Here is a 24,645-nt window from a genome sequence, read left to right on the forward strand (position 1 = left end):
GGTGTCTCTCTAACAGCCAAATGGACGACTGCTGGGAATATTGCAGGCTTGTACCCAGACAGGCAATTTTCCCTACGGTGGGATAATGGCAGTAAGTGGGGGGGTGGAAAGATTTAGTCATATACTGTACACCTACTTGGAGGGTTGTGATTTTATTCTGCTGCCACCATCCAATACATCGCCTCATTGGTGTTGATCACAGACAGCTCCTGGTTTCTAGGTTTTGCCATCTCACCTCCTACAACCTGATTCGAAGGTAGTTGCTTTTTTTTTTTTTTTTTCTTCCAGTGTAATTTTATCTCTTTCATGATGATATTGTACCACTGCAGTGTATTGGAAAAATACCAATTATTTTTCTGGTAAAACGGTCTCAGAATTGCTTTAGAATAAAACACATTTTGACAGTACTCGACCTAAATTTAGAGGACGACGAAGAGAATTGCGAATCATCAACTTCCATTTTCAGTGGAAACTTGAAAATGCATGTGCTCAGTGACGAGATAATCGAGCCTAACAAATGATCACATTTATTCTACTATTATCAACAGAAATATACCGCAAATGCAATATGATTTTAATCGATTAAAGAAGAAAACTCAATAATTTAACGTGTATTTTGCCTGTACATTTTTAAGATGAATTTAAAGTTACAATGTCAAAGATCTGCGTTTTGTTGTCTTTGGCGCTACCTGTGGCGACAAACAGTAATTGCAGTTGTGGTTTTCGACTTCATTACCTGCAGCTCCTGTGTTGTCTGTGTGACGTCAGTGAATTGGTTGTTGAAGAGAAAACGTTTTGAAAACTACACTTTAAGTGTCACTTACTGTTCGCGGTTTTAAATTTTTCAGATAATACAAATGCAAAGGCTTTGATCAGTGGGCCACAAGTTCAATCACCTTTGTGTTCTCTGATTCGGTGATAGATAGTGACTTCCTGAAATGAATTAGAATGAAAATCTACAAAAAGTTTGCACTACATTTGTGAAACTGTCCCTTAAAAATACACCTGTACGACTTCCTACAGCCACAGGCCAACAGTCCTGTTTGAGTCACGTCCACATTTAAGGTTTGGTCATATATGTCTGGAAATGATATCCTGCTGACTTGTAAATCCCTCGTTATAGAGTCTTATGATATGAAACTGATGTTTGACTTGTAAATGTGGACATTAGATTTTAACCAAACTGGAAATCAAAACATGCATTTTAAATCCAAAAAGTTTCAGCTGTTGGTTTGAGAGCATTTTTTTTTGTGTGTGTGTGTGTCTTTTTAGCATCTAAGATAAGGGAAATTGAATACACTGTAATTTGATAGCAGAAAAGTGATTTCTGTTTTACATCAATGGGACTCCTTTTTGTCTCAGACACGATGGCGGTGGCAGGGTTTGTTATAGAGCCAGACAGAAAGAAGCAGGTGTTATAGAAGGCAAGAAAACTGGTGTTGTGTCTCCTTCAGCTGGAGACTCTTGAGTAAGTGAGCTGACATCAGGTCACCCTGTACACCACCTGACACAGCAAGTGGTACTCTGGTGATGGGTGAGACATAACGAAGAGGCTGAGATCAGCTTAAGCTCGGGGATGCACTAAACACCTTCGATTTAATTTTGGCAGCTCAAAGGTGATGAATTTGGGTAAACTCTAAAGAGGCTAGGACTTGTCATTAATGTTTTCAATGTCATACTTTAATCCCTTGAACTAAGTTTCAAATTGAAAGTCAGCAAAAATCGCAGTAGTAGCCCCTGGCTGCGCACTTGCGTTATTATCCAACATGGCTGTCTTTTTTCTCAGTTGGATCTGTCTCCCATGAGACCTGCAGGCCCTGCGTCAATCACAAAAATTATTCAAATAGCTTTGACCTCAGTGTTTTTCAGTGAGAAATCTTTTTATAGCAGGCAGAGCAGCAGAGATGGGCGGGTAGTGAGAGTAGAGGAGGGAGGGAGTAAAGATGTGGATAGAATGAGCTTTCTGTGGCTGCCTCAGTCTGTTCACTAACACTGAAACTCAAACATTCTTCAGTCTGTCGGAGGGGGAGCCACAGGCTGACGCATGTCTCTGTCCTCACACTGAGAGTTAATGGTCACAGCGCCTGGATCATGTCAATGGATAAATAACAAAAAGCTACAATCAGGGAGAGATGAATATCCAGAGGTAGAGCGTAGTCATTAATTTCGGGGCATGTTGAGTCAGTGCTTCATATGTTAGCCAACAGTACATTTTTCTCCCTTCAGTTTTTGTAAATCTTTTCTTTTCTCATGTAATTTCACATCTACTTCAGTTTTTTAAACGCTACTTTTCAAAACGCTGATTTTTCTTTTAATGTCTGATCCTCTGGCCCCACCCTAATTTGAAAATAACACTCAAGCCTGTAGTTATCTACAATATTTATTCCTCTAACTCTTTTTTCTTTCTTGAGCCAAAGCTTAATTCAAGATTCAGTACAAGCCACCTGCAACTGAACCCCCATGGAAGTCATATTTATAGTTTTCTTGTTTTATCTTTTTATTTTACACACCGTGGGACTGTGAAAAACAATATTTCGATCTCTCTGTATGTCTTGTACGTATGGTGGATTGACATTAAAGTTAAAGTTGAAAGTTGAGTTGAAAAGTCCCAGACAAGACCAGTTCTCACTGGGTCACATTACACTCATGGTTTTCACTATTTCAATAAAAAGCACATTTTCTAAAAGTTTCACATCTGGATCTTTGCAGTTCAAACCATACATTTAGAGTTAGATTGTGGCGTTTTAAATACAACTCAACCTTTGCAGCTCCATTAACAGACTCAGGTCTGGATGAAGCACCTTCTCTCACACAAGAAGCAGGAACCACACATTGTTTGACTGTCAAATGTAGTGGAGTAAAAAGTACAAATTTCCCTTTGAAATGTAGGTAAAGTACAGTATTTGACTAGATGTACTTAGGTATATCACACCACTGGTTACATTTTAGGAACAACTCTTGGATTTTCTGAAGGAAGAGTTTTCACTAGCATGCATTGAAATAAAATGCAACAGTGAAATCTGTCATGTCAGATAAAACAAACGTTCACATTGTAGTCAACGAAAAATTCAAACTCCTTCCACGTGTTCACGTGCTCAGCTTTACGCTTTAATGGGGGAAGGCGTGGCCACAAACTTTGTTGACACAATGAGACGGCTCTAAAGTTTAGGCAATGATTACGACATACAATGGTGATTAAAATGAAATAAAAATAGCAAAATCCCAAGTAAAGCCTGAGTAAAGCTCGAGCAAAGCCTGAATAAAGTCTGAGCAAAGCATGAGCAAAGTCCTAGCAAAATTCCGGTAAAGCATTGGCAACTAGCAGCAAGCCCTAGCCAGCCGGGGAAAGGCACCAGTAACGTCCGAGTAGAGTCCTAGCAAAGCCTGAGCAAGTCCTGACAAGTGCTAGTCAGCCCCAGAAAGTCCTGATTGCTACAACTTGGTGTTCTATCAGAATCAGCGTTATTGGCCAAGCATGTGAACAAATAAGGATTCCTTTAAAGTGGTATATCATAAGAAGTCTGGACAACCATTGACGTAAAGCACAAGTTGACTGGTTGGTGGAGGCAAACAAAGGTGGCGCAGTAATTCTAAGGCACCACAGTTGTGTATTCCTTTGTTGAAATGTAACAATGAACCTTAAGAGTGAAGTAAAGCCTGTAGTTTGTATGTAACGTTGGTTCCTGGTCCGCAGGCTTGTAAACAGCAGCTTGGATGACGCTCACTGCGTCCGGCTGCAGTTTCAGAGGCGTGATTCTGTTAGTTATGTACCCGGAAGTCAATTTATAGATTGATCCAAGTCTACAATAATAGCATCATTTTACAGTATGTTTACTGTTATCAGAGGATACTGTTTCCATGGTGATTGAGAATTTGCAATCTTAGATATAAGTAATTTGTAATCACTGAAGTTCCTGTCTTATCATCTGCTGCTGTACCATGCAATAAAGACCAACTGGTTTTTTTTAATCTACTTCCAAAAAAACTAAGACAACTTTGACAACAGTACTTGGTATATTTAGACGTCATCGTCCACTCTGAAACTAGTTACACTGGATATACGATTGAGTCTATCTCATGCCACAAATAAACCATTGAACAGAGTATCCTCAAAATATTGACCTTTAAAGGATACAATCTTTTTCCTCACACACTTTTATGATAAAATATACATTGTTTGAGCCATAAAGTATACATTTATCCATAACACCAAGATCCGAAACATAGCTTACATCATGAAACAAAGATTCACGCAAATATTAATTACATCATTTCCTAGTGTCAGTCGATAAAGTATCAAATGTAAAAGTGCGCCCTGTTTTATAAGCTCACTATAGCTTTTGTAGGTACAGTATTGATAATCAAAGTAAAGGTTATGCAGCAGTATTAGACGTACAATATTTGCCTGTCAAATGTAGTGGAGTAGAAGTATTACGTAGCAGAACATGTAAATATTTAGGTAAAGTGCAGTCGGTTCAGAAAGACGCCCTCAGTTTTACACACATTATCGTGTTGGAGATTCATTTTAAATGGATCAAACTTGCATTTCTCCCATCAAATCACGTCTAATAACCTATAATGACAAAGAGAAAGCCTGTTTTAAGAAGTGTGAAAGTGGTTGTTGAGTGTAAATTGGACATTTTTTTTTTTTCTTCAAATTGCATCTCCAACACAAAAATGTGTGCGAAAGGTAGGTAGGTAGGTAGGTAGGTATATACTTTATTAATCCCCGAGGGGAAATTTAAAGGTGAAGAAGTTTGAATACTTTCTGCCTAAAAATGTAAAAGAGCGCTTGATGTTTTTGACCCGGCCTGCCTCATGACGGTCAGCGTTTTAAAAATGGGATTCAAATTTATGCAGCAAAAACCGATACGTTCTTCGGGTGTGTTACGCTATTATCAGCCAACGTAGGCTCACGCAGAGAAGCGGAGCGGGCTACATCCAGGAAGCTGCTTTCCCCCCACAACCCAAGATATGTTTCTGTTTTCAAAGCTCTAGGTATAACTGACCCGGCCTGTTTTCATACTCCGAGTACCAAACACTGTTCAGTTGAAGTCCGCTGGCGTCTCTGGGATGCACACGAGGTGGATTATGTTTAGACACCAAAACTACTTTTGTTGGGTTTAGGATGAGATTACAGTTTAGGTCATAGTAAAACGTCACCAAAGTTACTTTATGTATGTTATGTGTACTTAAATAAATCCGCAATAACTTGCTTTCACCTGCATATGAAGTCCTGAGTTTGTGTTTGATCCATCCACCAACCCCGACCTCCTCCCTACATGGATTTTCACAGTTTCTACCACCTCCAGTTTACATTCTTCTTTGAATCGGGTGGTCACGACACCAAAAGGCACTTACTGCATATCTCTGAGACACCAGCGGGCTTTGACAAAACTGTAAGAAGTGATGCCCATGGAATGAGAACGGGTTGATTTGACGCTTTAATTACAAAATATTTTGTATGAAATCTGAAATTTAGACATCAGTGAAATCTCCTGATCGCTGTAGGAAGACTACGTGTGGTGAGGATGATGTTTCTGCGATCAGTAGAGGCAGAAATAGGCTTCAGAAAATACAAGCGCACATCAACATGACTTTATACCGGGTAAAATAAACGAGGCAGAGCCCGGGACCAATTAAAAGCGCCAAGGATATTTCAGAAAGAGGAATGTGTGGACTTCAAAAAAAAGCGCACATCTCTCCCGTGTTTCTTTATTCTTTTGTATTTGCATGAACAGTCACGCATCAGTGTGAAATGAAGTCGTGAGTAACATTTTCTCACCAATCTTCACCTCTTGATGCCCGTAAACAGTATGATTCAGCGAAAGCCTTTGTGGCAATAAAAAAGAAAGAACCGTATCCACGTGATCAAATGTCCTAAAATATTCTGTTAGCGGGGACGGCGTTTTGACATCAACTGATGTCAGAAGGGAGGGACATTCAAACTCACCACAAGACATCATTTCATATTAGATTAAAACAGTAGATATCTTTAGACAGTTGAATGTTACTTGCGCCATTTAGTTTCCAAGGTAACAAGAAGGGTATATTTAGAGAGCACTAAACTAAGACACAAGAAAAAGAAAAAAAAAAAAAAGTGTTAATAATCTTGATGGAGCAATTACAATTAGTCAAAGTCAAATAGTAAAGATCAAAACACCTCATCGGCTTCCAATCCAAGGTGAGAGAATGCTCAGGAACAACCATCCAGCTCATTCAGCACCACTTCTGACACATGCGTCATTCAGTATTTAGTGGCTTTACTGATTCACATGGTACAGTAGAGATTTCACTTGAGCTACTCATCAAGGGAGGTTCAGAGAAAATACAGACGTCAATGAGAAAAGGTGTTTTTGTGTTTGTTTTATCAGTTTAGTTATTTAGACGTAATAACCCCTGAATATGCTGTCAAACAGTAGAAATGCAGGAAAATCTGATACGATAGAGAAATTAAGAGTTTAAAAATCATCAGTGAACTTCATCTGTGTGTAAATATTTAAATACTCAAACACAGCACAGGATCATTACCGTGAACAAAAGGTGTCTGCAATGTAAAATGTGGGTTAACTGAACCGTCGTAAATGATTTTTTTTTTACATTTCATAATACAACCCCACTTCCAAAAAAGGCGGGACGCTGTGTAAAATGTAAATAAAAACAGAATGCAATGATTTGCAAATCACATAAACCAATATTTTATTACAAATGGATTAAAGACAGCATATCAAATGTTGAAACTCACACACTTTATTGTTTTATAAAAAATATCCCCTTATTTTCAAGTCCAGTATATTACTGTCTTTGTCACAGCTGCTAGACTTGTGACACCAATAGTTAATCCTCACCTGCCAATGAAAAAAGTGCAATCAAATCTGAGCTTCAATCAGGGGCCATGTTTGGTGAGAGATGCTTTCTTTCCCTTCCCGTCCAGAATGACTGCAGCCGACCAGCTGGAGTCGCTCATTCAACGACAAGGACGCCAACCTTCACTGGCTTCCCACCAGCCAACTGTGCTCACTAGAAAAGAGTCATAGGTGAGGATACCCATGTGATCGTCTTACGTGAATTAACAACCTCTGCAGTGCCGTGTTTATCGTAAGAATCCATTCTGTAACAAAGCTCAAACGTCTCGATGAAAAAGGAGCACGTCAGCAGCTATCGTCTGAGTGCCGCTCTGAGTTTAGCCGAGCGTCCTCGAGGATTGTCTCGTACGTCGTCCTTCTCTGGTGTGATCACTTTTCTCCGCAGAGGAAGCCAATGGACACTTCCGCCTTCTCTTTTCCCTTCCGACACTTTTTCCTTTCTGGTGCCCTGCTTCCTTGGACTGAAGTGATACCGATCCAGATTGGACAAGTCCTCTCCCTGCAGGAAACGTTTGACCAGTCTGTCCTCCAGTGAATGAAAGGTGACTACGCAGAGGCGTCCTCCGGGCTTCAGTACCGTCCGGGCAGCGCAGAGGCCCGCGTGCAGCTCATTCAGCTCGTCATTCACGAGGATGCGCAGAGCTTGGAAGGTCTTAGTGGCCACGTGAGCCGGTCGGCGGAGTCGGTCTTTACGCGCATAGACGACAGCAGCAGGAAACGATCCTGGAGACAAGAAATGTCACAGTGAGGGGATCTTCTACAAGCTGGATTTAAGTCTAATGCACAACATCTGTTATTACAGCAGTTCTACTATTGCTTCATTTACATATAAAAACAATAAAAAAAAAAAAAAAACCGTGACGAGTGTTTATTTTTTCTTAAAAAGTGAAAAATTGAACGCTGAACACGAGCGAGACTTCGAGAGACAACAAGAGGGTCGACGGACACTTTTAGTTCTGCTGGAAGACGTCGATCAGTCAACTAGTTGATCAACAGAAAGTTGATTCGCAACTATTTTGTGCGGAGTGAATGATGAACAAATGAATTTAGAAGGTGACGATGATTAAAATCCTCAGTTACGACAGTGCTCGTCCTTTCAGTGTGGTAGTCTGGGATATTTCACCGATGAACAACTGCGAAAGAACCATCCTCTTTCTTTCAGCTCCATCGGTGGGCCGATGCGTTCACACTTTCCATGAAACTGCTCTCGCCACCAGCCGATCGTTTCACTGCTGTCAAAGTTTGAAACGGTCCCTTTCTCTGCTGCTGTCTCCGCCGGATTGATGCAACCGTCCTCCGCCCACATGTTCAATCCGGCTGAACTTTCACTCGCAAAGTCTCAAAACTCAATTTCCAGCCATTTTCGGGGAGGATGTGGGTTTGACCTTTCAGTCAGGAAATATTGTTTGTGTTTGTTTGTTGTACTGCGACAGCAAGGCAAAAACGATGCCGTCGGCAGAGACGGAAGGATGCTCCCTGTAACACTGAAACAGGTTAATGAGAAGAAGCTGCCTAATTAGTACCGATATACAATGATGGGACAGTATGGGCCATTGATCAGGCTCTTTCTAATAACATCAACGTGCCCACATTCCTATTCTACTACATTAGAAAGGTACTGTCATATTCAGTATATGGTGATGAATGAACAAAGTTAAACTGACCACCGATGAAGCCTCATGAAGGTCCACTCATCCGACGAAGTCCATGTAAAGGACAAGAGACGCTGCTTTAATGTCAATGGACGAATGAGAGATCATTTGAAGGAGACCATCTGTGTCAAACTAAAAAAAACATGAACAAAGTGGGCTCCTGCCACACCACTTATCAGCTACCACATCACCAATCCACACCTCAACTCTAAAGACTCTCATGCGACCTAATGACTCACATACTGGATGACCTCAACAGCCCACCGGTATCATTGTGTGAATAATACCAGAGAGGTTGGAAAAGCCTCAAATGTCCACCGGTCAAGAGAATAAGAGAAAAAAAATGAAAATAATTCAGCTGCCCTCGACTTCGTATGTCTACGTCTACCGTCTTCTGGTCGACTGAGAATCATCAGGCGTAACAGTCTGATTTATATTATTAATGCGAGAGTGGTCATTAAGTAAGTTCAGAGAAAAGACGTCGCGGCATAAAAAAAAACACGGCTTATTGAAAAATATACACGAGCAGTGGAGAGAGAGCTGCAGTCAGCCTGAGCGTCAGGTCCGTCAGAGGCTCCGTGTCGAGCAGATGGAGGGTGGAAATGGTGTCGATATGGCTCATGTGTCTCTAAAATACCGAGGTAAACGCAGCCAAATGCTTCTCGTGATCTCTCAGTTCACAGAAGTTCAAGTTAAATCTTGTAAAATCACGACTCCCTGTGCTCGAATGACTACTGAAAAGATTGCAGAGTATTGTAGGTTTTTTTGTGATTAGTGCTCGGTGGCGAGTTCACTCAGTGTGATTCATGCACAGGCTTCCTTTTTATAAGGCCCCATAGTTCACTCTGTTCAAGTGTTTTATTTGATATCTTGGTATCCGAGAGGATATATTTTTGAGGTTTCGTGACCCAAAAAACATCTCATCATAGCTTTAGATCTTCTCTCGTCAGGTTCTCTCTGGAGCTCTAACAACAACAGGCTGTTTTGTGTTTGTGTCTTTAAGAAACATAAATATCAATGATGCTCTCTTCTGATTGGCTAATTCTTTTTTTTTTTTTTTGAGTGACGTATGCCCATACCAGTCACAGGTTTTCTTTGGTTTCGTAGCTTGCTAGCTCCGTCATGGATTATCTCTATGTTTTATTCCACATAAAATGTTGGACAGTGAGCTGTGCTGAGGGTGGACACATGACATGAGCGCGAGTGTGTGACATCACAAACTTATGAAAGTCCAAACAGCTCAGATTGTGAATACGGGCTATCTACATTTCTCCATTGACTGAGCGTTTTGACACTTTCGCATTGTTCATACAGCACCTGGACCTGCTTTACGATAAAAAAAAAAAAGCAATGGAAATTTTCTCAACTTGGATAACATGGGACCTTTAATATTCCTGAATGATTTGCGCCTGCCTTTTAGAGGCAGACAAACTTTCATCCAGTAGTTTTAATGTCTCCTCCATTGATTCGAACGACCCTCGCTTAAAATGCATGCGCAATACAGCGAAAGGCGTCACAAACTACAGACATGCAGAGAATACTTTGGATGGTTTGTGCACCAGTTTGATATATAACATAAGGGGTGCTGAATGCATCAGAATGCAGGTACAGAAAGGTCAATCGATGCAGGTATTGAAGCCAAAACTACCCAACCGATTAAGAATTTGCTGCACATTAAAGTTGTGGAAAGATTAGCTTTACATCAGTACACGCGTCATCTACCTTGAGCGACTCAAAACCACCACACGGAAGACAAAAGAACAATTAGACACTTATATAGAGCCGAAGAGAAACTGCAATAAATAGAGAAGTGAGTGATGTGGCATTTCTCTCGTCCTGCACTAAACAGCCCGAGGTGTGACTCACTGCAATCGATACGATGCCTGCACAGCAAGGACCAGCCCTGGTCTGGCCTCACCCAGCCATGTGCTCTCTCTCTCTCATTCATCTTTCAAAAGGTCCTACAGACAGATCCGTGGAGAAAAGAGGAGATTAGGATGTGTACATAAAGGAGGAATCAGGTAGTTAAGAAGGAACCACAAGGCTGTCGATGCATTATGGGACAACATAAAGAACGAACGTCACGTGGCTCTTTTGGTTCTTTCATCTCATCATTTTGCTTTCATTTTAAGTTGACATATTTTATGTTTGTATCAACTTCATGCCACAAGAAGCCGTTTGGAGTTTGAAAAATTCAACAAAACATGACAGAACCCGTGTTAACGGGGGATCACCACAAATCAATAAATGTATCAGATCTAGGTGCTTTGAATCACCAAAAGGTTCCCCAGTGTAACTCAGTTCTAACTGACTGGTGGGGGGTCCCGGGCCGGTCTCCTTCGCCTTCGGACAACATCTAGAAATCTTCGGGTCACTTACAAGATTTCCGTGGCCTTCTTGATGCCATTAGCACATAAAAGGAAAATGGCGCCAACACAAATTATTTTTCAGCACCTTTTCATATCCAGTATTTTTCCTTGAACGTGGCTCACATTAAAAAGCAACACGAAAACAACATTAACACAGGAGGGGGAAAAAGCCAATGTTGTTAAAAAACTGAGCACAATAACTATGTAAACTACAATTAAGTGTAAAATATGACACGCAGCACCTTAACCTTCACACTCTTTCCTCCAGCAGCACAACATGAATGTCACACTGCCTCCCATGTTAGCAGTGAAGGTTGGCTCTGGACACTGATGGGGTCCTATAGAACCGTCCCGTATCAATGAGCGTCCTGTGGACACTGGGTCGGGATAAACCGTTGAAGAACCGCGCTGCCACATGTACATGAATCTCACCCGGAGACAGAACGCGACAACACTGCAGATACAGCAGGGTTTGTCAAATTAAAATACCAAAAGTAATAGCTCATATTTTAAATTCATGCTGCTCAAAGACTCTTTTGAAAGTGAAAGTGAAAGACTATGTCACAACACATAACCCAGCGATAAATCCTACATAAATGTAAAGGGTATGCTTCAGCCTGCTTCACTACTCCGTACGCCTGTCAGTGAAAAGATCGAGCTCGGTTTGGGAAGTTTTTCAACGAAAGTAATGTTTTAGTTGAGCACTCCTGTTAAAACAGACTTTAGATAGTCAGTGAAGCTGACTAACAACCCAAACAAATGCGAGCGGCATTATTTGTCCGCCCTGGTGTGAATGAGTTTTGAATTCTGAGACTCTAATTAGAAAAGATCAATGTACAAAGCAGTCAGATTGCAGCTTCCCACTTTAAACTGCTGCTGATTGCCACTGTGGCTGTTTAAAATGACAAAATTGAGGGTAATTATCAAATGCTGCTGACCAACATCAATTCCAAATGAAACTTTGCAGTTGTTGGGTTTGTGTCTTGTTGCCAGCCGGTGGGGAAACAGGGATTGTTTGAGGTCAAAGAAGCGTCAGTCTGTACGACCTGCGTGGACTCTGTCTGAATGAATGATGCTTCTTTTTGCTGCTTTTGTTTCTGTTGTCATCTTCCGTGGTTAAACCATCAGCTGATCACGTCACATGAAGTTCAGCAGTTAGAATTTATTCATATCAGAGCAACATAATAAACAGATCAACTTTAAAGGTCCCGGATTTTAGATTTAGAAGATATTTTTGTGGTTTTAAGTAACAAAAAACATCTCGATATAGTTTTCCACCTCCTTCTTTCTGGAGCTCTACTAATAACAGGCTGTTATGTGTCTGTGGCTTTAAGGTGAATTAATATCATATATCACAGTTCTCTTCTGATTGGCTGACTCTTTTGTGAGTGACGTACGCCCAGACCAATCACTGGTCTTCTTTGGACTTGCAGCTTGCTAGCTTCACAAACAGGATGACCACTTTCTCTTTTTCTTCCACATGAAAGCTTGGAGAGAGGGTTGTACTGACGGCCATCATAAGTACAAAATGTGACATCATAAACTTATGGAAGTTCAAACGACAGTTGATGAATATGGACTGTGTGCATTTCTCTGTGGACTGAGGGTTTTTACATTTTCAGAGTATTAATATAGCACATGGAGCTGCTAAATTATCACAAAAGAAACAGTATATGAATTTATACAATATGGGACCTTTAAATTCTGAATCAGGACATTCAATATCAGAGTAAAAAACATCAACTATTATTGCAATGTGTTATCTTGTGATGCTGTGTACTCTATACACTTACTTTTACTCAATATATTGATCATTTTTGGCACAAAAAAAGTCCTGTCTTTTCAGATATTCAAGTTGTAAATAGAGGTTAATTAGGTTACTGCTCAAAACTGTCTGTATTGTCAACCTACAGATTTCAGATTAAATTGTGCAAAGCAATTCAACACTGCAAACTATTTTAAAAGACTTGTAGACTGTATGCCGTTTGAAAAGAGAGGTATTAGTCAAGCACAACTGATTTTATTCCTTTTTTAGGTCCCACGTACATGTTACGATTAAAAATTATTTTAATTCTCTCTAACCTTCCAGTTCGGTCCAATCTTCAGTTTACAGGGTCTCATACATACTTCTGTATACTGTATGTTTAAAGTTAAATGTCTAAAAAAGGAGATGCATTCATGTTATTTATTTTTGTTGCTTAATGTTTGTCCCTAATTTTGTTTCATTTATGTGAAATAAATATAAGCATAGAGCCCCGCAAATGATGTGTGATTTTTACATCACCACATTAATGTGACAGTCCCATTCGAGCTGTAGAAAACCATGTGAATGTCTGGTCTGTATCACGTGTAAACGGAGCACATTATTTCAGCACAATCAGTTTTTACCAGTGTATATGTGGGGACATGCGTGTGTATACTTCTTGTTGCATCATTTACGTCGGGCTCTATTTGTGTAGATAACTCCATTCACAAAGTCACACCTACGAATCAATCTGAATGTACAATATTTATACAACTGTAAAATTCAAATCCCAATGAAGCTTTTTGAGTAATTGTGTGTTGCGGTGCAACGTGGAACATCAATACGCAAAAGACATCTGACGTCTAAATACCACGCACATAAACACACAAGTCCTCGTCGTTTCTCCCGGGACGGTGCATGTTCCCTGCCAGCATCCCTGTCACAATCGGCTGTACAGCTCCCCCTGGAACTTTCTCAAATCAAGGTCTCTTGGATTGTTCCGAATAAACATTGGTGGTAACTCGCTTTGCTCTTCAGAAAAGATCAAACAGCTGCTCTTACTCACACCTGTTCTCCCAGGGTGACACTGACGCACATACTGCTCTGTGCAATAACGGTTGGTTGCAACGACATCTCGCTTGTTCGGCAACTCGAATCTGGAGTCCAAAAAAACAACAACAATCAGTGAAGACAAATAATCGAACCCCTGCTTTACGCACGAGTGTGTCGCGTGTGAGCATATGTGGGTGTTTGCATTTGTGTCAGGTGTATGTCTATATTTGTGAGCAGAGAGACGGAGCGGGGTGGGGGGGGGGGGAGTGTGGAGGGAGAGAGATGGGCTACTGCATGTCAGACACTTTCTGTTCCAGCCACCTCCAACTCTGTCTTTGTCTCATCTTTATCTCTCAAAGGAAGGTGCGGAAGAAAGGCACCCGAAACAGAGGCACAAGATGATGACTGAGATCACAGTCCACGTAATTTTCGGAGACATGTCTGTCCCGTGGGGAGACAGCCTTAATAACTCCACTCGTGTTTTATTTTCCCTTACAGCCTCCAGAATGCTGCGGGGAATTACTCAGCATAGTGTCTAGCTACCTGCCACCACGCTGGCCAGCTGCTGTGTCCGGGTGATGGGGTTGACACGGCGTGCCTCCACAATGGCTGAAGCTATTTTCCTGGCGTGTCTTTCTTCCCCGTATGCAGTGAGGATGGATGCAAGAGCCTGTTGATCTAAGGTATTCACAACGTCAGCAGCGCAGGGCATGTCGGGGTACCTACGCACAAAGAGAAGCCCAATTAAGCTGCTTGACGTCATATCCTTGCTGACAGTGGCGAATCCTGACAAGTCTGAGATACAGCTGAAAACCTTTATGGCTGACAGTTATGAATAGAATGATTGTGAGGGAAGGAAAAGAGAAATGCAGCCTGTGCGACAGTTTATCAAGCAGTTATCTTACCTGGTTTATTTGCACATTATGCAGACACGGGAAAATGATTCTGATATATTACTGAAAACATTCAGGAAGCAGTACGACGCTTGATAATATTATAACACCTACACACACATTTAAGCCTGAGAAATATCAAAAACTTAACATGTCTGCAATGAGGTTTTTGATCCCACTGTCACACTTTAATGGTATTACACATCAATCTTCTGTAATATGGAATATATTGGCATTACATTTTCAACTTACTAGTAGCTCGAGGAAGAAATCCTTCAAAATGATCCATATGAGTTATTATGATTTGTTAAAGCGACTGTTAAAGTATATGTTAAGCAAAAGCACGGTTGAGGCTGTGTTTAGGGAAAGATTGCCTTCATGGCTATGTGAAAAGAAAGCTTAATGTTGTTGGGAGATGAGACACCGACTGTGGTCTTTGGTGTCAAACTCGCACATTTTCTGCAGCCAACCATCCCTGAGTGATAAAACGTCACTCTGTTTCCTCCGCTGCTCAGATAGAACTGTTTTATTCAAATGACCACAAGAGGTCCACTAGTCAAGAAAACTTACGCTGCTATAATTGTTAAAATAAATACAACTTTTCTTCAACGGACTTTTCACTGGCGTATCTGAAGCCCAGTTCAGACTAAAGGTTTGTGAAGAGAGACACCATTGTAGAACGTGGCAGTAAGTTGCAGCAGTGTGAATCAGCCTGTCTCAGCTCAACTCGACCCCGGTCACGGTGTCACCTGCGACTCAGCTTGTATAGTTGCACGTGGAGAGTATTTAAATAGAAGGCACAATAGTTTGTGTTGTTTCTGATTATTAGAGGAGACACACACTCCTCTAAACAATAAAAGTGCTCCGGTCTGGTGTCTGAAAAAGATCTCCTGAGTCAAGTTCTCAGCATAAATATGCAAAAGCCCCCTCGACCCCTTAGTTTCTTATGTTTTTGCTGTTTCATCGTGACTAAAAATGCATATCGTGCAAGTAACTCTATCCTCATTCATGTTTTAAGATATTACAAATTACATCAAGCTCTGAAAAAGCCTGAACAGCTAGCAAATAAAACACAAGTACACAGAGTCTGTGCTGTGGAGGTGTTACACCGCCTCTTCAACTTACTTTAGTTTAAACTGGCAGGTTTGAGAAAGTCACAGAGTTGCGATGTGCGAGTAGCTGCAAGTTTAAAATCGTCTCGTCATCAATCTTTGGTCTGAAATGGGTGGAAGTGTTATCCAAAGGCAACTGGTCCTGCGTGAGCTTCATGAAGACGCTTCACCTCTCATGCCATACATAATATCCTGCATGACCAAGAATCTTCAAACATATTTTTCACTGGTATAACAAAGATTTAAATTTTTTACAAAACTGAGTTAAGAGAAAAGGGATGTTGGCATCTCATTTAGGCTCCGCCCCTTTCTTAATAGTTGCCCATTATTGCACCAATGGAACACTGAGCCAATCTGAAGCTAGAAGCCTGGATTATCCAGCACCTCCCAACAGCCCAACGTTGTAAATCTCTTACCTGTCTCCATCCATCCTCATGTCCAACGGCCCGTCCTTGCTGAGGGCGAAGCCTCTCTCTGCCAGATCCATCTGCATGGAGGAACAGCCGGCATCCAGCAGAACAGCATCGACGCTGGCCGGCTTCACGCTAGACAGCAGCGACTCAAGCTCACTGAACCGGCCGAGCAACGGCTTCACACGACCACTGGAGGACGGATTAGATGGGAACGGTGCAATTAGACATGTATGTCAATGCATATGGCAGAACTGCTACCAAAGTACCAGCCTCACATCCACTTACATAGTTCAACTCGCCGTGGTACATTTTAGTTTTGTACTCTGCCACTGTACATATATATATATATATTCCAGACTTTGAGTGTTCTGTCTCCCAGTTTCCAGCATGCACGGGTCTATAATGCTGCGTGTGCATCGTCATTCAGTGATGCGTTTTGTCTGCCCAATTTTTTTGTGGACTTCGACTTTTTTGTTCGATTTTTGTGCCTTTAGTGGGTAAATATTGTTAAACGGTTTCTTTTTGTCCGTTTTGTGTTCACTGCTTTTATTTGACTACTTTGTTGTGCGGTAGCCTGCAGACAAAGTTAAAGATGGGATGTATGATCGGGAAACTGCACAGGTGTTTTATTTTGAAAATTGATCGCATGCTCTCTGCCCTTCCAGACAGAAATAGACCGGTGCGTATTTTTAGCGCAGCGGAGCAACGAGCTGCTTACGCGCTCTGTGACGCGTCTGCTGGAACATCAAGCGGCAGCGTTCCGTGTCGGAGACGGAACACGACACGGCCGGTTCCTGCGGAAAACAGCCGTCATACATGTCTGTGTTTAGAAGCTGCGCTCAGGTGGACCTTCAGTCTCTGCCACCAGCAGTAAGCACGGCTCTTACCAAGTCTAACCTTCAGGTCACGACTGCTGCCGAATTGTAAATGATGTCCCTCTTCAATATGTGCAAAACATATGTATAATCTAGAGACACCACTCAACATCTCGCAAGTCGAGGTATTTTCAAGCAGACGAGTTAGTGGTGAGACCCTGAGAGAAATGAAATTCAACCCACAACAGCTTGAGCATCTTTCCTGTGAACCTTTTAAAAATGAATCAGTTGTTTTCTTTGGAAGGCAACAAACTGCCTTAGCTGGCCCATTGAGATCCGTCCTCGTCTCTGACTGAGCAAGACTCTGTGTACTCACTTCCACATGCACAAGTGGTGAGATCCTCAAGCCACGTTCATGCATTTTTCATGTGACCTTTTAACATTGTGTGCACAAAGATGATGGCAGAAGAGAGCAACAGGGTTGAGCATCTATACACTTGGAGCAGAAGATCCTCTGCAGCCTTCTCCACCCAGTCACTTCCCACATACGTAAACAGGTTCGTAGATAAAGTTTTTACTTTTCAACCAAGAATGATCAAAATGTCTGATTGTCATTTCTAAACAACAAACTAATCATTCTTTATATACCATCCCCACAGCAGAAAATAACTCCTTATCCATCCTTTGTTGTGGAAGTTAAAGTGATATGTTTAATACCTCAATATGGAATGAACTACAAGGTAACTACCGCTCTTCTTGTCATAACTTCTGCTGAGAAATACATGACATGACTTTGGGAAAATCAAAACATTTTCTTTAGCCACGTCTTTTTTAAATTCCACTTCAGCCTTGATGGCTCAAAACCAAAATACCACTGTAGCTAGACTCCATTTTCTTCCATTTCATTCATTCCTGTATTTAATATCATGTATTTCAAAATACCTGCTGTTAAATAAGCACATTTCTTATCTCTAACCACTCATAACTAATGACACATTTGTAAGCACAGCCTGGTCGTGGTTCTTTTCTCATTCTGTGGACTGTATTTATGACGAACAGGTTTAATTGTTAGGAAGAGAGGGATATCATTAGCAAAGTGAATGAAAATATTTGGATAATATGCCACCAGATCCATTTAAAATTTTCTCTAATGCCCAGAATATGACAAGTTGGCTTCATCTACTTCTTGAAAATGCCCAAGCTCGAGGCTATATTTTCAAATTTCCACCCGAGAAAGAAATCTCCGAATGTAGTCAGTCACAGCTGCCAAACTGAACAACCTTGGGCTCGGTGTAGAAGAGACACTTGGAAACTTTGATAAACAATAAGTCTCTGTATTCTTATCACCAGGCCCAAGTGTGACGTGAAAAATGCTAATTAAAACAGTGAATTGGAAAGTGAATGAAAGTCTTTTAACAATGAGGCGGTGACACTGAACCTGCTCTAAAAATTATCAACTGCAGCTCACCCACTTTTGATGCAACAGAAAAGAAGCACATTTTTGTAGTACTAAGCGGCCTCTTCAGTGAATGTACCACTCTTAGCAACCTTTCAAAAATGGCAGAGGGTTGCATTTTTCAAACAGATACGGCCTGGTCTCGGTACAAGGACCTCCAGGGTCGAAAGGGTTAAAGATCTCCTCCAGTGAAAATCCAGTTTTTTAACCTTGTTAACATGTCCATGTGGTGTGTTCGTGTTTCGTTTTTCATGAGTGAAATAAACAGTGAACACCACGGATGAGCACGTCTGTTTTGGAACAGCAGTGACAGTCTGACAGTCTCAAAAAGACAGAAGCAGGCAGCCAGGGTTTCTTCTGTCACAAAACTAAGGAGCCAATCCGGTTGACTTGGGGGTGGGGCTTCCTATATCATCAGGCTGCACCGAGCAGCGGACGGGTGGGTGGAGATACAGCCGAAGACTATTTGCTAAATTATTGATGCATGCATACTGAATGAAAGATGTGTATGATAAACTTGGATGTTGGTATGAGCTAACGCTGACTGACTATGGTGAATCAAAATAAAGGAAGTCTCTAATTTTGAATGTATACGATGCACTTTTGAACGTTTTAAATCTGATGTCTCACTCATCTTTGAAGCATCTAGCAACCTGTGCACATAGACTGAGTCACTGCTGTCAACACATGAACCTCCATCTGGAGGAGAAGGCGTGTTTTGTTGAGTTTAGTGAAAGCCTACTATGTGTAAGCTTAACCACAATAAGCACTCAACGCTTATTAAAAACAACCTAATGTTAAGTCTCTCTCCTTCCTTTGTCGTGACAAAGGGCAGATTTCTGAGGTGGACCGGACCACCCAGATATACACTTCACTCCGAGTGTTTGCACAGCTACTTGGCTGCAGACTGGATACCTGCAGGAGTGTGTATGGCTGTTACCTGCTCTTTAAAGGAAACGGTGATGGTTCTGCTGATCACTGACAGTTTCGACGGGGATATTGGTGTAACCCGAGTACTGACTAATAATGACTGATTGATTACTGTATTTTCACTATTATTGACTGCTGTGTCTAAACTAAAAATACTAAAACTCTAACTAAAACTCATATTATACTCAGTATGAAACTTGCTGTGTTTATGTACATTGCAGTCGCTCCACCTTTCTCGAGATTAACTGGGGGCATTGAAGGAAAGAACACAAATTGTCAGGTCCTCTATTTCAAAACCCACTGAAGACAAAATGGCAAGGGAGCATCTCACCCACGCTGCCAGGGCCTTCCTTTGCTTTGCTGTTGTTATTCACTATCCTGCACAGTGATTAATTTGTTGAAAAATCTATAGTAAAGGCTTTGTTGTTCTCCCCCATCACCTGCACAATCCCTTCAGGTTACTGCCTCCTCACTAGCTCTCTCTACCCACCATCTCCAATTTCTAAATTTTTTTTCATTTTTCAAACTTGCAGGACAAACTGTTATTGGGTGAGAGTTTAGAATCTTGATTTTCTTGGTTTTGGAGCATTTTAGCTATCGTGCACTTGAACAACTGGAAGAAAAGCAGTGCTGCACCAATGATGATTGTGCTATTTCCTCAAAGCTAGTTGCAAAATTTGTTTGGTGGTGAAAAGGTGGCATACAGGTCCGCAAACTCCAACTAATTCCAGCTTTGGGTGGTCATTTTTTTCGATGTGTTTTAACATTAAGTCATTTGATACGACTTAATATTGTGTATTCATTAATGCAGTTTTAAGAAACTGTAAACATACATACAATTATGGTCCTTATTCTATGATTCTGAATTGATTAACAGAACCGGAAAATCTATTTATGTGCATCACAAAAAATGTCACGTTGACTTGATGGAACAAAAAAGGTAGCACTATTGCAGCACCTCGAGGATGTACAGCATGCACATACTTATCTAGTAGTTCATCATAAAACAAGGGTTTGGGTACATTTTAGCTTTAATAACTTAATAATTAGCTTCGCAAGGCAAAAGTGAAGTATTGTGGGGCTACCTTGTATCACCTGGAGACCGGCCTGAGTATGCCGACATTATCAGTGTGACATTTGTATACACGTAAATATGTGCACAACATCCAACCGATACACCTCCTACAGTTAAGAAGGAGGACAATCAACACACTCAACTGTTTTATGTCTAAAATAAGTGACAGGCCGTTGAGGAATGTTGCCGTTATATCTTCAATAGCGGGCAGCTTTCACATGTGGTGTATACAGCGCCCATGTAGGCCAGGGTCTGGGCCAGGGTCTGCCTCTTCCAAATGGACCCAGGGAAGGAATGCCATTCTGTGCGCCGGTCCAAAATGGAATTTTCACAATTATCGATCATTCTGGATTTTGAGCTCAAACGTACTCAAGTACCAAGTGTGACAACACCAATAGTGACGTGGGGCACCAGTCGGGCACAAGCAGAGCAGTCAGACAACCTGCCCAGTTAATGCCTGAAGGGGAAAAGGTGAAAATGAGTAGACTGATGCAATTCAACATTTTATCACAAATGACACCTCTGCTGTTTTATTATATTTGTATAAATTATTCTTTTTCAATTTAAAGTCTAAAATTCCTTTCCCGTTACTTGTGAAATTGCTAGCTACTACACAACACTGAAAGCTCTATCAAGCTAACCAAATGCTTGTAATCAACTGCATTTCAATTATATTGGAACGTCTCACACAAAGTCTACTTTTTAATTATTGGAAATTAGAAGTGTGTGTCCGCCCACACGCAGGTGATGAACGTACCTTCCACTATACACAGCGACTTCTTCTACAACGTGTTTTTGTAAGCCACTGAAGGATTTAAAAATATGCAAAACAGTTACATAACATTTCTAAATTATTAACTTCTTTATGTGCCTTAGACACAGAGTTGGAGATATAAATGCCTTATGTAAGGTCTTATATTATTAAAGAGGACAAGTTTCAGTGGTGTATGTGCTGAGGTTCAAGTGTGGGCTCATAATTGCTTAAGAGATGTGAGCTATTTATAGTTGTAGCACCCTACGACATTGACATCATGCAGTTTTTTTTATTTTTTATTGTGGCATCTCAGTTGAACAAACTTACACTGAATATGATTTGCCCTCAACTCACACCACAACTGCAATGCGTTGCAGTTTAAATCACGGGATGATTTCAGTGACATTTTGAGTCAACGTTCAAAGTTTAAATAAATTACAACTAAGATATAATTTTGATCCACATCAGCAGTGATGGCAATGTCAGTCCCTCAGCCACTGGTTTACCACTGTTTAACTATTTGATTTTCTTCAAATATTAATTTTACCCCCAATTAAAATCACTGGACAATTATTTGATACGTTACTGTGAAATTTGTCAGATTTTCTGGATGAACACCAAATGTTATGACATTTTGTACACACATTCATGTTACTCTTAGGAGTAAGAAAATACATCTTCACATCTCAGCTGGTGCCCTCACGAGTCCAAAATTTAAAAACAAAATTCTGTGATTTAGTTTGGTTTGACTCTTCGACTGTATATAAAAATCTGAAAAGTGTATCTAGGGGCTCACTCCAAAAATATCCAGCTCCAATTAAAAAATACTCCCATTAAAGAGCATCTATTTCTCATAAAAAACAAGTCAATACATTTTTTCCACAATATGTTGTCATTCTGTAAATTGACTTCTCATCAGTGTTTTGATGGCCCTTCTGAAAATAATTCCATAATTAATTAGATGTTAATTAGATGTGAACCTAGTGTGATTGAAATGCCTATGGTGCAGTCAGGTTTGCAGGTACAGGTGAGCAGGTGTATGTCCTCCGGCTCTCACTCAGATTCAGCCCTCACTCCTCCCCAGTTCATCCACATATGGTCACTTTTGGCTCCAAAAAAAAAAAAACAAGATGGCGACGGACAAAATACCAAAGTCGAGGCTTCAAAATGGTAGAATCAAAAACTAGTTACTTGGTTTGTTATTTCTTTTGAATATCTCACCTTTCTGCTCTTGTTGCTGTCTGTTGCCGTTTATGGAGTAGAAAGAAAAAAAAACATGAGAAAGGAATGATTTTTTTTTTGTAGCTGAAGCTGAAACATTTTCAGCTCGTATGGTGTTCAGGTCAGGTTGTACTGTCCTTTGTGAATTTCCATCCACATTGTGTGAAATCCTGACATCTCTAAATTCCCCTCATGTTCTGTCTGAACACAGTAAGACTTGTTTAAATCACATTCAAGGCAGTTTGATGTTTTGTTCTAGCACATATCAGTGTTCATTAACAGATATTAGTTTTTAAAAGTTTTAAAAGCTACAAAATCACACGGTGTTACAAACCAGGATTAAATTAATGACGCGTTATGATTCAGTCATTTCCAGAATTAAGTAAAAAAAAAAAAATTTCAGCATTTTGTAGAATTTTAATCTGATATTTTGTTTCGTTGATCTAAACTTTCATCTGACTTGTTTTAAACTGTATCTAAACAAATTGGACAAATAGGTTACAAAAAGGTATAATGTAATGCGCTGAGCTTTTTGTGTCTATTTCCAAAGACAACAAACCATCAAGCTCAATTCTACTGGTTTACTTTGCATAAAACATGATATTTCCTCACAAACCCTCACTAAATATTTCCTTGCATTCACTTGTTCTTGTCCATCTGGAATAAGAGAGCACTCTATGAGGACATCAGGAACCTTCACAGCCGCCTCAGTTTGAGCACATGCTCATTCAACATGATGCTGCTTCTTCACAAATCAAGCCTGAAATATTCCCTTGTGTTGACCTGCTCAGTTCCTTTACCTGCGTCACTGAAGCCTAAGACAAGATGCTGATTGATTGCTTTCAGCAGGGGAGCAGTGATGAAAATATCTACAGTCCAGTAAAAAAAAAAAAAAGCAGGATACAAACACAGAGAGGCTGGTCTTTAGAAATGCATTTTTATGCCTCCGTGCCGGCAAGAGACTTGGCCTGAGGCATTACGTTTTCAGGTTGTCCTTATGTCTGTGCCATTCTCATGAACGCTTTATCTCCAGAATGCTGCCATGGAATTTCTTTGAATTTGGCACCAACGTTCACTTGGACTCAAGAACGGACTAGTTAAACTTTGCTGGTAAAAGGTTACTGTGACCTCACAAACCACATTTGTGGCCAAAACTGTGGCAATGATTTACGTTGCAATTTGGTGCTATATAAATAAAACTGAACCAATTTTTTTTTTTAAATAACCCAAGAATTCATTAGCTTATTATGACAAAATTTCACACACACAACCACGAGACAGTAATTGTATTCCAAAATACCTCAGTTGACCTAAAGGAAGTTACAAAAGACCTGCTTGTGACTTTCTTATTTCAAACAAATGTGTGCATTTGAAAGTGAATGGCCATAAGTCTTTGCTGGCCGTGCCTTCATCTCCTACAGGCATCTCCTAAAACTGTTAAATAACTGCTTCCCTGCTGCTTCTCCACTTTTATTTAATCATCTCTGTTTCCAAGTTAAGAAGCTAATTTCTGAACAGTGAGGAAATGCGATGTCACTTAGGACGAAACTCTCCAAATAAGGAAATCTGCACTTCCCTGAAAGTCATCTGTGATGTGTGATTGATTGATTGAGGTTACTTGACTAGTTTGACTAGTTGACTGAGAGGATTGCCGACGTGTTGTACTGAAAAATGCAAGGCTATTATACTTGGCTTGGTTTTCTCCACACAAAAAAAATCCATCCGACTAATTATTCGTGACGAAGAATAAGAATACTTTTTTTTATATTCAACACAGGTTTTTTTATGTCGCACATTAAACACAACACAGCTGACCTGAAGTGTGTTACAGCACAGAAAGAGGGAAAAGGAAAATGAACAAAGGGAAAAATAAAAAGAGGTGGAAGGCAATAATAATTATAACTATCATTATCACCATCACCATGAAAGCACACTGCACGAAGAGGCAAAAGAGCTACAGAGACTTTGGTCAGTTTAGGTTGGAGACTGTCAAAGGTTTATGAGTAAAAGTGTTTTAAGATGGTTTTTGAAATAGAGAGTAAGAATTATTGTGGCAGGAAGAGATTTCCCCACTTTTGGGAAAACCATAGAAGAGACTATCTAAAGGTCTCATAATATAAATTACATTTTCCTTTATTTTTTTTTAATAAAGCAGGTCTAGGTGCTGTTATAAATACAATATCACAAAATGCTCAGTCCACAGAAAAATTTACACAACCCATATTCAACAACTGTGTCGTTTGGACAAACCATTTGTACTAAATTTGTAATGTCACGAGCCCACACTCAGTT

At 40.5% G+C, this 24,645-nt stretch overlaps 2 protein-coding genes across 2 annotated transcripts in view; one reads left to right on the forward strand and one right to left on the reverse strand.

Annotated features, from left to right (window-relative positions):
• Positions 1-5,703: 5,703 nt before the first annotated feature.
• The window catches only part of mettl15 (methyltransferase 15, mitochondrial 12S rRNA N4-cytidine), a 48,185-nt gene continuing 29,243 nt past the window's right edge, over positions 5,704-24,645 (reverse strand). Inside the window, exons 4-6 of the mRNA XM_069174085.1 lie at positions 16,106-16,291; positions 14,228-14,406; positions 5,704-7,589 (exon numbers count right to left, since the gene is read on the reverse strand). Of these exons, the coding sequence (XP_069030186.1) occupies positions 7,159-7,589; positions 14,228-14,406; positions 16,106-16,291 (796 nt within the window). The 3' untranslated portion in view covers positions 5,704-7,158. The remainder of the gene's footprint in view (positions 7,590-14,227; positions 14,407-16,105; positions 16,292-24,645) is intronic.
• The window catches only part of kif18a (kinesin family member 18A), a 65,981-nt gene continuing 58,973 nt past the window's right edge, over positions 17,638-24,645 (forward strand). Inside the window, exon 1 of the mRNA XM_069174084.1 lies at positions 17,638-17,657. Coding sequence (XP_069030185.1) covers positions 17,646-17,657 — 12 coding nt within the window. The 5' untranslated portion in view covers positions 17,638-17,645. The remainder of the gene's footprint in view (positions 17,658-24,645) is intronic.

Source organism: Embiotoca jacksoni, unplaced genomic scaffold (genome assembly GCF_022577435.1).
Source record: "Embiotoca jacksoni isolate LCO1_2020_lvr unplaced genomic scaffold, fEmbJac1.0.p SCAF_6, whole genome shotgun sequence".
Lineage (NCBI taxonomy): Eukaryota > Metazoa > Chordata > Actinopteri > Embiotocidae > Embiotoca > Embiotoca jacksoni.